The sequence below is a fragment of the Chrysemys picta genome, chromosome 7 (assembly GCF_011386835.1).
Source record: "Chrysemys picta bellii isolate R12L10 chromosome 7, ASM1138683v2, whole genome shotgun sequence".
Lineage (NCBI taxonomy): Eukaryota > Metazoa > Chordata > Testudines > Emydidae > Chrysemys > Chrysemys picta.
In genome coordinates, this window is record NC_088797.1 from 52158849 (window position 1) to 52172560 (window position 13712).

Genomic DNA, 13712 nt, shown 5'->3' on the forward strand with positions numbered 1-13712 from the left:
CCAGTGGGCTGGGCCACGGGCAGGAAAGAGGGCATGGGGATCCCAGTCTGACGGTACCTACGGTCATTGCTCTGGTACAGGAAGGTCTGACATGAGCCGAGGGCTGGAAGCTGCAGCCAGACAGATCAGGTGTAACTGTTTCACGTTGAGGGGAATTAGTCACTGGAGCCATTGCTGTGGTGGAGTCTCCATCACTGACAGTTTCTAGCTCCAGAAGGGCTATGTCTAACCACTCTGCCAGGAATTGCTGTCTCTGGCCTAGCCTTGCAGGGCTCAGCCTAGCTGATTGCAATGGGCCCTTCCAGCCAGGGAAGCTCTGAGCTCTGGCTGGGCCAGGGCGCAGCAGGAACCAGGGCTCTGGCAACCAGGGTTCCCTGCTCACTGCTTACCTCCCCACAGGCTGGAGTGCCATGCTCAAGGTCTCAGTCCCTGTCTACGAGGGGCTCTGGCCCCAGCATGGCTCAGAAAGCCTCAGCGGTGGGAAGGGGAGTGTGAGTGACAGTTCACCATGGGCCCTGGCACGGGGGTTGTTCCCAGTCTGTCACCAGTCCCTTGGCAATGCCCCCAGCTCCTTACCCCAGCTCCAGTGGGGCAGGCCTCTGGACTCCACTACTGGGACTTCAACGTAGCGATCTCTGTCTCTGTGGGGCTCCTCGCAGCAAGTGCAGCCCAGCCAGACCCCTGTGCAAGGCTGGACTGCCCCCTCCAGGTGCAGCTGCAACACTAGCGGCCTGTCTCCTGGTTGCAGCCTCGGAAGGTCCCCAGACTCAGCACTGAGAGGCAAAGCCATAGGCCAACATGGCCACACCAGGGCCATGACAGCTGGTGTCGACGCCCCTCCTGGCTCCAGGTCCTTGTCCTTATCTCAGGGCTGAGTCCCCCACAGGGCAGCTCGGAGTCCAGCCACCTGTCCCTGGTGGTCTCCAGCAGGGCACCCACGTCCAACCTGCCAGGTGTCCTGCTGGGTGGTGGCTCCCCCATTTCTTAGCCCCCACAAGGAGCATCCCTGAGCCATGTACAGACAGCGTGTCACTCCTCTGCAGAGCACTGCCCACGAACTTGGCACCTTCTCCCAGCTGTGCTGCCCCAGTACCCCCCACAGCTCCACACTGCACTGTCCTGAGCAGGGTGCTGTGAGCCCAGCTTGCACCATCTGGGGGGGAGGGGGGAGGGCAGCGCTAGCTTCTGGCCTGGCCCCTCATTGCTGAGTGCTGGCAGGGGCCTTTCCATGGTGTCTGTAACTTGGTGGGGGGGGTCCTTTCCAAGAATGGGGAGACCCTTCCCACAAGTCTCCAAAGCTCTTGATCTCGTTTCCCTCCTGCTGCCTCCCCGGCACCCTCTGTAGCCCCTGGCTGTCTTATGATTCTACCATCCTGGGGCAGGCCTGGTACCCAGGGTTTTCAGAAAAATAAGCAGTTGTAACTTAACTGTTTCTCTCCAGGTGGTCGGTCAGGAATAAATCAGGGGCCACAGCTCCTCTGTTTGATAAATGATTGGCACAAACAAGAGTGCTTTTACCTACAACTACATTTTTATAAGGTCTTTTGCGCACAAGCCAAACATTTATATATACCTAACATCTGAAATAGTTTCAAGGAATCAAAACCAGTCTTCCAGGTTGAGGGGGCCCAGTGGGGGCACCAGGCTTTGCTGTCTGTGGGGTGCTGGGTGGCTGATGGCTGCAGGGGGCTCATCAGCACACCCCACCCAGAGGAGCAGGATGGTATGTCAGGCTGGGACTTGGGGCAGCATCTGACCCAAGGTGCCAGGAACATGGCCTGGCTAGGAATGGCAACCCATGGGGATGGGGGCAGGGAAATGACGTTATTGATATAAACTGGGACCATATAGATCATTGTTGCAACCAAGGTCCTGTAGTGGCACCCAAATCTTGTATAAAGGGGGTCAAATGGGGTGTCTAGGACAAGGTTATGGTTTACTGGTTATGATTATGCTGTCTATATGTATGTATCAGTTTTGTAGTCGAAGTTATGAATATTGGCTCTATACTGTCTGTATGGCAAATTTATGCTATGCTTCTGGGTGACATCCCAGACAAGCTGAGATTAGCTCTGCCTAGCCTGCTTGATGGCCCATTAAGGACCATCAGCTATACAATGGACCCATTGAGAGAAGGCAGATACACCTTGTACCTCAGCAAAGTATGCAGGGACTGGCCCATGTGACTCCAGACTCCATTTCGCTGTAATTTTCCACAGTAAGAACAAAGAGGTGTTCTTACACCTGGAAAAGACTATATAAGGCTGATGCCTGATCTCCATCTTGTCTTCAATCCTGCTTCTTACCTCTGGAGGGACTTTGCTACAAACTGAAGCTCTGAACAAAGGACTGAATGACCCATCCCAGCTGGGGATGTATTCCAGAGACTTGATTTGAACCTGCAGTTTATTCCATCGCTGCTGCAAGCCTGAACCAAGAACTTTGCCATTACTGTATGTAATTGATTCCATTTAACCAATTCTAACTCTCATCTCTATCTTTTTCCTTTTATGAATAAACCTTTAGATTTTAGATTCTAAAGGATTGGCAGTAGCGTGCTTTGTGGGTAAGGTCTGACTTGTATATTGACCTGGGTCTGGGGCTTGGTCCTTTGGGATCAGGAGAACCTTTTTCTTTTACTGGGGTATTGGTTTTTATAACCATTTGTCCCCATAACGTGTGGCACTGGTGGTAATATTGGGAAACTGGAGTGTCTAAGGAGATTGCTTGTGAGACTTGCGGTTAGCCAGTGGGGTGAGACCGAAGTCTTAGTCTGGCTGGTTTGGTTTGCCTTAGAGGTGGAAAAACCCCGGCCTTGGGCTGCAACTGCCCTATTTTAGCAATTTGTCCTGAGTTGGCACTCTCAGTTGGGTTACGCCAGAACCGCATTGTCACAGGGCAGCATCTGACCCAAGGTGCCAGGAACATGGCCTGGCTAGGAATGGCAACCCATGGGGATGGGGGCAGGGAAATGGGGGCGGGGCAAGGTGTGGGACTCCAGCTCTGCCCTGATCTGTTGTGATCCTGCCCCTCTCTGGAACATGGGGACCCTGGCACTACCCAGGGAAGAGCTGGGTGGAGCAGGTAGTGGGCCCTTCCCAGAACTCTCTCCCAACCAGGGTGGGGTCCTGCTGCCCATGGAGCCATGAGTGTGGGGGGGAGCTGCCTCGCCCGGGTGTCTGGCTCTGGCTGTGCCCTGACAGCCTGGATGTCTTCTCATGGCCATGGGGGTCAGGAATAGTGAGCGCCATCACAGCAGGTACAGTTGGGTGGCTAGCTCTTACAGCTGCTGGGCCAGGCTGGGGCTGTAATAGCTGGGAGCTCCCTGTTGCGGACCCACAGTATCAGTGCTATTCCCCCACTCAGCTTTGGGATGAACCCCTTCTGTGGGCCAGACTCTCTTGGGCCTCACTCACCCTTCAGGGCTGTCTCCTGAGGCTGAATGTCTGGGGCTGCAGCCCCCTCTCCCCCAACCTCCCCCCTTGAGTGCTGGCCAGCTGAGCCCGACACTTCAGAGAGATGTTCACACTCTGCAGAGATCAGTGCATCTCACCCAGCACGTGCAGTGATGCTCCCAGTGTGCTGTCCAACCAGCCAGGTTTATTAGTCACTGGACACAGAGCACAGGCCAGCCTTCAGTTAGCACAGAGAGAGCAGGGTAAAACATCGGCCATGCTAGTTAGCCAGGGCCCAGCCAAGCTGTCATGAACCCCATGGTTCAGGCTCTGTGTCTCTGATCAGTTCCCAGGCAAATGCCCCGACTCCTTCCAGCAGCCAGCTCCTCCACTATCTCCCCACCTCACACCTGGCCACTATTCTCAAGCTAGGGTCTGTGGGGGGGGGAAATCCGGCTACCCCTGGGGCATTGGTCGTTAGGTGTCCATGTCCTGGGGACTGGGTTTGCCAGTGTCTTCTCAGAGCCTCCATTGATGTGGGTCAGCTTTGGCCATTTTTAATTATCCAGCCCAGCTAAGTCCGCATCTCTTGTGTCCTCACTCTCTTTCTAGCATTTAAGTAGCAGCTCATGAAGATATGGTAATAGGCTGTCTTTCCCGCACTTGAGGATTTCTGCTGGGATGCCATCTTTTCCAGGAGCCTTGCCACTTGATAGCAAATCAAAACCACCTGGTACAAAATGTCAGATGAAATTCAATGTTGATAAATGCAAAGTAAAGCACATTGGAAAACATAATACTAACTATACATATAAAATGATGGGGTCTAAATTAGCTGTTCCCACTCAATATAATTATTAGCAGGTTTAAAACAACAAGAAAGTATTTTTTCACGCAACACACTGTCAACCTCTGGGATACCTGCCATTGACCACTGTCAGAGGACAGGATGCTGGGCTTGATGGACCTTTGGTCTGACCCAGTATGGCCGTTCTTATGTTCTTAAGTTCAGGCCCACCTCTCTGGGACACAGCATCACCTATAACATTCGCGCTCCTCTTAACATGGACCACCCCCATATGATAATCTTGGCAGATCAGACTCCACCCTAGGAGTTTGGAATTGGCCCCTTTCATCCAGTGCAGCCACGTCAGGGTGAGTGGTCAGTGTACACTATAAAGCGCCACGGAAATAGATACGGCTGCAGCTTTTTAAGAGCCCATCTGAGGCCAGGCATTCCTTTTTCTAAGGCCGAGTAGTTCTGCTCCCAGAGGAGCAGCTTCTTGCTCAGGTACACAATGGATTGTCTCTTCCCCTGCATCAGAGGTGTGACGGTGAACACCCTAAAGGGTTTGTCCAAGTCTGGGTTTACCAGCCCCAGCCCCTGGGTTAGAGCCTGCTTCAGCACTCAGAGCGCCCCCTGGCCCTGCTCAGTCTATACCACCTTGTCTGGCTTGTCCAACTTACCAATCTTCATAATGGGAAATAAAGTGGGGTACAAACCTTCAGTAATACTCTGCCTCAGGTTTTAGAGGCCCGGGCCTGTGTCTTGGTTTGAGGAATGGGCCAATCTCTGGTTACCTTCACCTTGCCTGACTCTGGCTTTGGGCAGCTGCTTCCCACCTTGTGGCCCAGGCACAACACCTCTGACATCCTCATCTAACCCTGAAGATTATTCTACCTGAAGCAGTGTGTTTCCGGCCTCTATCATCCGTCCTGCATCCTGGAAGAATCTGTGACACTCTGTATCTCAAGGGAACATCCTGCATCCCCATGTTCATCCTTATAATATGATTGTGTGGTATCCAATGCAAAGTTTGTCATGGCAGGTGTCTTCAGAAGGCTCATGATGTTGAACATTTTTGTTATAGTAATGTTATAGGTTGTAATTTCCTGTATATAATTATAAGGCTGAAGATGTGTCCTCATGGCTTAGAACAAAGCCCAGGAAAAACTCTCCAGGAACGGAAGGACTGTTCACACCCTTCTGCCTGGGGAACTGGGTCCGATGGACACACACACACACACACACACACCCCGCCACTACCCCCAACTGTGCCCCTGCTACTCCCAGGCTCTCCGGGCATCCCGGAAATCCCACTGGGATCTGGAATTTGGTGCTCAGACTAGTCACTCTCTGCTACCCGGGCAATCAGGTGCTCCTGGGTGAGCCTCCCCACGCTCAGCCCTCTCTCTGACATTCCTGGTGCATCTTATGGAGCTGGTCTCGGATGATTGGAAAAAGGCAAATAAAGGGGAAGAAAGAGAACCCGGAGAACTACAGATCGGTCAGCCTCACTTCAGTCCCTGGAAAAATCATGGAGCAGGTCCTCAAGGAATCCATTTTGAAGCACTTGGAGGAGAGGAAGGTGATCAGGAACAGTCAGCATGGATTCACCAAGGGTGTCATGCCTGATCAATTTGGTTCCCTTCTATGATGAGATCACTGGCTCTATGGATGAGGGGAAAACCGGTGGATGTGATATATCTTGACTTTAGCAAAGCTTTTGATATGGTCTCCCACAGTATTCTTGCCAGCAAGTTAAAGAAGTATAGGCTGGATGAATGGACTATAAGGTGGATAGAAAGCTGGCTAGATCGTTGGGCTCAATGGGTAGTGATCAACGGCCCAATGTCTAGTTGGTGGCTAGTATAAAGCAGAGTGCCCCAGGGGTCAGTCCTGGGCCTGGTTTTTTTCAACATCTTACTTAATGATCTGGAGGATGGGATGAATTGCACCCTCAGAAAGTTCGCAGATGACACTAACCTGGGGGAAGAGGTAGATACACTGGAGGGTAAGGATAGGGTTCAGATTGACCTAGACAAATTGGATGATTGGGCCAAAAAAATCTGATGAGGTTCAACAAGGACAAGAGCAGAGTCTTGCACTTAGGAAAGAAGAATCCCATGCACCGCTACAGGCTGGGGACCAACTGGCTAAGCAGCAGTTCTGCAGAATAGGACCTGGGGATTACAGTGGACATATGACAGCAGCATGCCTTTCTTGCCAAGAAGGCCAACAACATATTTGGCTGTATTAGTAAGAGCATTGCCAGCAGATGGAGGGAAGTGATTATTCCCTTCTGTGCGGCACTGGTGAGGCCAAACCTGGAGTATTGCATCCAGTTTTGGTCCCCCGCCCCACTACAGAAGGGATGTGGACAAATTGGAGAGAGTCCAGCGGAGGCCAAAAAAAATGGTTAGGGGGCTGGGGCACGACTTATGAGGAGAGGCTGAGGGACCTGGGCATATTTAGTCTGCAGAAGAGAAGAGTGAGGGGGGATTTGATAGGCGGCTTCAACTACCTGAAGGGGGTTTCCAAGGAGGATGGAGCTAGGCTGCTCTTAGTGGTGGCAGATGACAGAACAAGAAGCAATGGTCTCAAGTTGCAGTGGGGGAGGTCTAGGTTTGATATTAGAGAAACACTATTTCACTAGGGAGTGGTGGAATTTCCATCCTTAGAGGTTTTTAAAGTCCGGCTTGACAAAGCCCTGGCTGGGATGATTTAGTTGGTGTTGGTCCTGCTTTGAACAGGGGATTGGACTAGATGACCTCCTGAGGTCTCTTTCAACCCTAATATTCTATGATTATGTGATAGGCTATTTCCACACTGGTTCCTTCAATTCCCTCGTTTTATCGTTGGCAGCTACTTACTCCAAAGCATCTGCGTTCGCAGCCAACTATCTGCAGGTTGTATCCACCAATCATCCTCTGCTACCATGTAGTCACGGACTCACAGGTTGTGCCTACCTCTTGGTCCCATACCGTGTCTGGGTGGAACTCCCTTCAGTGTGACAGCCCTTCTCGGGTGACCACTCTCTCTCTCGGGGGTTAAGTCCCTCCACCTCCTGGAACCGCACCTCTCTGAGCCTTAGAACACCTGTCTCTCGCCGTGGTGCCCTTCAGGGGGTCTGGAGGCCTCCACTCCCAGAGGGAATGATGCAACCCTGTTCTCTAGACTGGAGTGACTCTCAGCCAGCATAAAACAGGAGGGTTTATTGAGCATCTGAATACAGCATAGGAAACTCTCAGGGCCCTTGGGCCTGGCCTCCCTCAGCACAGTACATCTAAGTCTCCCCTGCATCCAGGTGGGCTCTGCCTGCTCTCTCTTTCACTCTTCAGTCCCGAGACCCTGCGCTTTCCAGCTGGGCATTCGATATCACCGGCCCCAACAGCTTCTCCCCCGTCCTTTGTCTTCTATCCCAGGTAAAACAGGTCGCTGGGGACAGCTCTCTTCCATCCTTTGTTCCCCTCTGGCTGGAACTGGTTGATCACGTCACCAGGGTCGTCTCTCCACAGCCCTTTGCCTTACCACTGGCCAGGAACAGCTGATTGCCAACCTGGGGTGGGCACTATAAAAATTCCCAACTTCATCACAGTGAGTCTTATTATTTTGTATGTTTCCATGTCTGTTGCAGCAATGTCTAAGTGGTGGGAAAAAAGTTGTGTGACTTTTGCTGAGACCCTTGGGGGTGTGGGGAGGTGAGGTTACCCAGCTGCCTGCATGTAAGCGATGGACAGTGCCCTTCATTACCTGAGAACCAGGAGGGGAAGGCAACTAGGTGATACTTTGCCTGGGAAGCAAGACAAAAACCGGGAGGAGGGCAATGGGTGTGTCGGATGTCAGGCAGCTGGAAGGGGCAGTCGACTATTTGGGACCCGGAAGAGGGAGTCAAGGGGCTTCATGCCCTCGGTCCCCCCAAGATGGACTTTGCTGAACGTTCCTGATTTCTGTGCTAACAAACTCTGCTTTACTCTGTGTTCCTGTCAACTAATAAACCCTTCTGTTTTACACGCTGGCTGAGATTCACTGCTGATTGTGGAATTGGGGTGCAGAGTCCTCTGGCTTCCTCAGGGGTCCCATCCAGGTGGACCCGCTGCGGGAAGTGCATGGTGAGAACAGGGATGCTGAAGGCTTCGAGGTGAGACCAGGAAGGCCATATCCAAAGAGACTTTGTGGCTAAACACCAGACTGAGCAGTGGAAGGATCCCTCCTTGCAGAAGCTGAGGGCTCTTGGAAGCCCCAGTGTTTGCAAGATGCCGGAGAAGCACTGCAGAGAAAGATCACTGTAAGAAAAGAGACCCAGTACTGGGAAAACCGAACCTTGTGGAATCAGGGGCAGCTGGTGGTTCCTCAGAAGTCCAGCTCTCCAAACATCAGGGGAGCCAGCGCACCAGGCGAGGGGGCTGCATCATGGTCATTGCCCCAGAAATTCATTGGGGTCCACCCTTTCAAGTTGTAGCTGAAGTCGAAGTATCTTGGATCGAATTACCTGGGGTCCAGACAGCACGGGATCGACGGCCGCGGCTCCCCCATCGACTGCGCTACCACCGCTCGCTCTGGTGGAGTTCCAGAGTCGACAGTGAGCACATTCGGGGATCGATATATCGCGTCTTAATGAGACGCGATATATCGATCCCGGATAAATCGATTGCTACCCGCCGATACGGCGGGTAGTGAAGACGTACCCTTTGACAAGGAGACGTGTATGTGCAGGGAGAGAAGATGGGGGAAATGCACTGGTGGATGTCTTCCCTGAGACAGGAGAGGGCCTCCTGCTGGAATCAATTACCCTTTCTGACCAGCTAACTCCTGTCGGCCAGCAGAGAGCAGAGGGGCTGTGTCCCTAGCAGGAGCTGCTCCCCAGCAGGCCTGGGTGCCCTAAGCTAACTGTCCACCGGGAAAGGGGTGGTGTTCCTGGCTCACAGTCACTGGGAAACTAGCCCAGGACCTGGCGAGAGAGATCAGAGACATGCTGACTTTAGGGGTGATCCAACCAGCCTCCAGCCCCTGCGCATAGCCAGTCGTGCTGGTCCCCAGGGAGGATGGATCGATCAGACGCTGCATAGATTGCCCAATGCCTAGGCCTGACAAGATCCTAAACAAGTGTTGGGGGGGAAACATTACCAGGGATCTCCCCAAGGACTACTGGGGACCCTTTGGACCCAGATGCTGGGTTGGAATCTGCTCCCATCACCTGGGTTCCTGGTCCTACCTCTCAGCCTGAAGAGGGCCCTTGCAACACCCCAGGGCCTGGTGGATCAGTTACTGAGAGGGGTGGAGGACTTTGCCCTAACGTACATTGATGATATCTGTTTCTTTAGCCAGATCTGAGAGGACGATGTGTCTCAGGTGCAGAGGGTGCTGGGTCACCTCCAGGATGCAGGATAGACAATAATGCCTGGGAAGCGTAAGGTGGGGATGGCAGGGATGTCGTACCTGAGCCACAAGGTGGGGAGCGGCTGCCTAAAGTCAGAACCAGCAAGGTGGAGGCAATCAACGGTTGGCCTACTTTCCAGACTAAGCTACTGTGTGCTTCAGTTTCCCTGTGTATTGCTCCAATGCCTAGGTCGTGGGACTCAGGGTATGTGACTTTTGCTGAGACCCTCTGGGCCAGGTGAGGCAGCTCCAGCTACCTGCACATAAGCGATGGATGGTGCCATTCGTAACCTGAGACCCAGGAGGGGAATGCGACTAGATGACACTTTGTGCAGGAAGTTAGACAAAGACCAGGAGGAGGGGCACCGGGCATGTCGGAGGTTGGCTGGGCAGTCTGCCCCCCCCAGAACTCCCAACCCATCTAAACCCCTCTGCTCCCTGTCCCCTGACTGCTCCGATCCCTCTCCCCACTCCTGCCCCCTGACAGCTCCCCCCCAGAACTCCCAGCCCCCTACCCCCCGCTCCTTGTCCCCTGACTGCCCCCTCCTGGGACCCCTGCTCCTAACTGCCCTCCAGAACCCCACCCCCTACCTAAGACTCCCTGTTCCTTGTCCCCTAACTGCCCCCTCCTAAGACCCCCCCCCAACTGCCCACCAGGACCCTACCCCCTACCTGTACCCTGACTGCCCAAAACTTTCTCCACTCCCCCCAAAAAGCCCCCCCCCCCGTTTCTTGACTGCCCCCTCCAGAACCTCCCTGCCCCTTCTCCTGCCCCCCTTACCCTGCTGCTCAGAACAGGGTGTTGGGCTCTGTGCGAGCCGGACACGTGGCTGAGCTCCCCAGCACAACAAAACCCGGTCCCTGGCCCTGCACAACAAAACCCGGTCCCTGGTCCGGACCGGGTTGCAGGGGAGAGCTGCCCTTGTATCAGCACAAAGTGCTCTCGCTCCCGTTTTGCTACACTGCATGGCAGAAACCGCTCCCAGTTGCAAAAGGGGAGGGCTGCACTTTGTGCTGAGACACTTGCTCAGAATGCAGGGCGGAGCTCCTCTCCAGCTGCTCCGGAGTCCAGCCCGGGACTTTCCTGCAGCCCTCCCAGCCGCTCGCTCTGCTGTGCCGGGGGAGGGGGAAATTCCGGACATTGTGAGTGCTTTACAAATTCCCCCCGGACGCTATTTTTAGCACAAAAAGGAGGACATGTCCGGGTAAATCCGGACGAATGGTAACCCTAGCTAATAGGGCTCTGTTCCACAGATATGCCCAGGCAGGTATGGCACCACATGGGCCATGGGGAGCTCTGCTGAAAGCTAAGCAGGAATCGACTGGCGTGGCTGGTGGGAGCGGTGCGCAGAGGCAGTGGCTGTGGAGCTGCGTGACATGGCAGATAGTGGGGTTCAAAACTGCTGCCCAGAGACTCGTCCATGGCGGCGAGGTGAATTGTGGGTGGCTGCAGCTGCACCAAGGAGATCAGGCTTGGATCCGTGTCTGGACCAGGTGGAGACGTGAGCACTGACACACACAAACGAGCCCGCGGATAGCACCCTGGGCTAGGAAACAGCCTGGATCTGTAGAATAGCAGAGGAACCGGCCAAAGTCACTCATCACAGAGATGGTCAGAACTGGCCACGGGCTGGAAGACCAGGCTACTGGGGGAGAGCCAGGTCTCATGGTCAGGAGTCAGATTCCAGATTTGTACAGCTTTTCTTTGATTTGTGCCTGTGGGTTTCCAAGCCCCATGGGTCTGGCTCCAGCTCTGCTAAACAAACCTCTGTCTGGTTTTCGTAGATGCAGCTGAGAGGCGGGTGCTAAGGAGAGGGGTGAACTGAGGAGAGACCCATGGCCGGGTGGCCCGACTCCCTGCAGGCCGTAACTCGGCGGAGTCCAGAAAAGGGAAGGGCACTTGTGTGTCCCATGGTGGCGGGGTATACATTGCCAGCCTGCCTGGGGAAAGAGCGGGGCTTGTGGAGCTCAGGGGGTACACCTGTCTGCCAGCAGCCGGCGGGGTTGGGAGTCTCCCTTGGTGGACACAGATCCACTCCCTCCTGCTATGGGCAGGGATTTGTCCCAGACATCTCGGGTACCCCAAAAAGTGTCCCAGGCTGCAGCCCCAGAGCACGATGGGTGGAGTAAGCGGGGGGCTCGGCGAGAAGGTGGCTGGACAGGTGGGAGGAACGGGACACTGGGAGTGCCAGTAAATGGCTGGCATCTGGCATCCCTGAAGCACACTACACCTGTCTCCTTGTGCCGGCTATGGCTTGGCCAGATGAACCAGGGCTGTGCCCAGAGTGGGGCAGTCACAGCCCCAGAGCCAGCCCCTGCCCTCCTCCTACATGCACGCCGTGACCCAGCTCTGGCCTCCCTGCAGTTGGATACAGCCCAGAGCCCCCTGCCCTGCTTCTGGGTGAAGGTGTCACAGCTCATGTTCTATTGACAAACCTTGAAACATGAACCAGCACCTCTACTCCCACCATGTCCCCCAGGAGCCATGTGTTGATTGGCCTCGCCAGGGTCCCCAGGGGCCACATGCTTCCCTGCCCTCCCCCCAGGGGACTGCCTTCTGCCCCACCCCCAAGCACTCAAGGACCTTTCCCCTCCTCCTTTTGCCCCCCACCATTAACTCCAGCCCATTGATGCCCTCTCCTGGTGGTGCGCATGGCTGCAGCGTACAGGGGGCTCCCAGCCTGTGCAGCGAGACATGACCAGGCCGGGCGCTGGGCTCCTGTGGGTCACAACTCAGGAGTCAGACCCCCCCTCCCGATCCTGGGGGAGAGGCTCCTTGAAATGGACAGGGCCAGAGCTGCCATCTCCCCCAAGCGGACTTGGAGCCTGCCAGGTCCTGCCCAGGCTCCTACCAGTCCTTGGGACTGGTCCTGTACCCCAGAACCCTTGGGGATCCGCCCTCCCTGGCCCACCTGACAGAGACAACCACTGACACCTTGAGCATGTTTATTGCAATCACCCAATGCCGGTGCCCACAGCCCAGGGACGGGCTGGCTGGCTTGGTCTCAGCACATGGGACAGACAGTCTGGACTCAGAGCCCTGCCCGGGGACGCTGCGAGGGCTTGGCACAGTTTGGCACGGGTGAATGTACATCTCAGAGCCCACGGCCATCACCAGGCAGAGGGGAAAGCAGCGCTTAGCTCCCTGGGGGCCGTCCCTGCCCATCTGGGCCCTGAGCTGGGCCCCCACCAGCTCAGAGCATCCTCATCACTTTGTTGATCCAATCGACGTAGAGAGAGACACGAGTGAAGACAGCTGGCTGGTCCTTGCGGGCACACACACGGATAGGGGTGATGACGCCCTCCAGCACCCAGCAGTCATGGGTCAGGCAGGCCAGCGGCCCCCCATAGTCACCCTGCAGGGGCCGAGAAAACATATCAACTCCTGCGCCCTGCGCTGGCCCCTCAGCATGGGCAGGGACTAGGCGTGCCAGGCCACTGTGCCACTGTGCAGGGTCCAGGACCCAGGGCCCCTGGCCCCCTCCTGTGCTCCCGTCCTGCCCTGCCCCCTCACAGCTCCTCCCTGTGCTCACCTTGCATGGCCTCCTTCCCCAGGATCCACTTCCAGCTCTCACAGCACTCCCCTCCCTTCCCCAATAGCACTTCTTCCCAGCCTGCCCCCCCCCCATGGCACTCTTCCCCTCCCGCCCCCCACAGCACTCACCTCCCCATAACACTGCCTCCCAACCTGTCCCCTATGACACTTCCTCCCCTCCTCCAAGGCACTCTCCCACCTTTCCCCACCCCTCTCTCACAGTACTCCCCTCTCTCATGGCACTCCCCTCCCCTCCTCTCCCCTACAACACGCCCTCCCAGCCTGTCCCCCTAACACTCCCCTCCCCTCTCCCACAGCACTCCCCTCCCCTCCAGCAGGCACCTCCCAGTGTGCCCCCCAGCTCACCTCACAGGCCCCCACCCCGGCTCGCAGAGGCGCAGTACACAGCTCACTCTCCTTCACCTGGCCTCGGAGCACCATGTTGCACTCCTTGTTGCTCAACACGGGCAGCTTGGCTACGTTGAGCAGAGTCTTGTTGCCGGTACCTGGAGGAAGAGGGCGAGCAGATGAGGGGCCTGGGGGCTAGAGCACAGGGACTGGTGGCCCCATCTCCCTTCCCCCCGGCCTGGACAGGGCTGGCTGGAGGGGAGGCTGGCTAGCC

The 13712-nt window shown here is 55.5% G+C and overlaps 1 protein-coding gene across 11 annotated transcripts in view; it reads right to left on the reverse strand.

Moving 5' to 3' along the window:
* Nucleotides 1-12484: 12484 nt before the first annotated feature.
* Nucleotides 12485-13712, reverse strand: part of MST1 (macrophage stimulating 1) — a 46170-nt gene continuing 44942 nt past the window's right edge. For 10 of the 11 annotated variants that reach the window (XM_065551473.1, XM_065551472.1, XM_065551469.1 and 7 more), the window contains 2 exons: nt 13457-13596; nt 12485-12911 (listed from right to left, as the gene is read on the reverse strand). In XM_065551473.1, coding sequence (XP_065407545.1) covers nt 12750-12911; nt 13457-13596 — 302 coding nt within the window. In that variant the 3' untranslated portion in view covers nt 12485-12749. The remainder of the gene's footprint in view (nt 12912-13456; nt 13597-13712) is intronic. The other variant, XM_065551470.1, reaches the window with a different exon arrangement.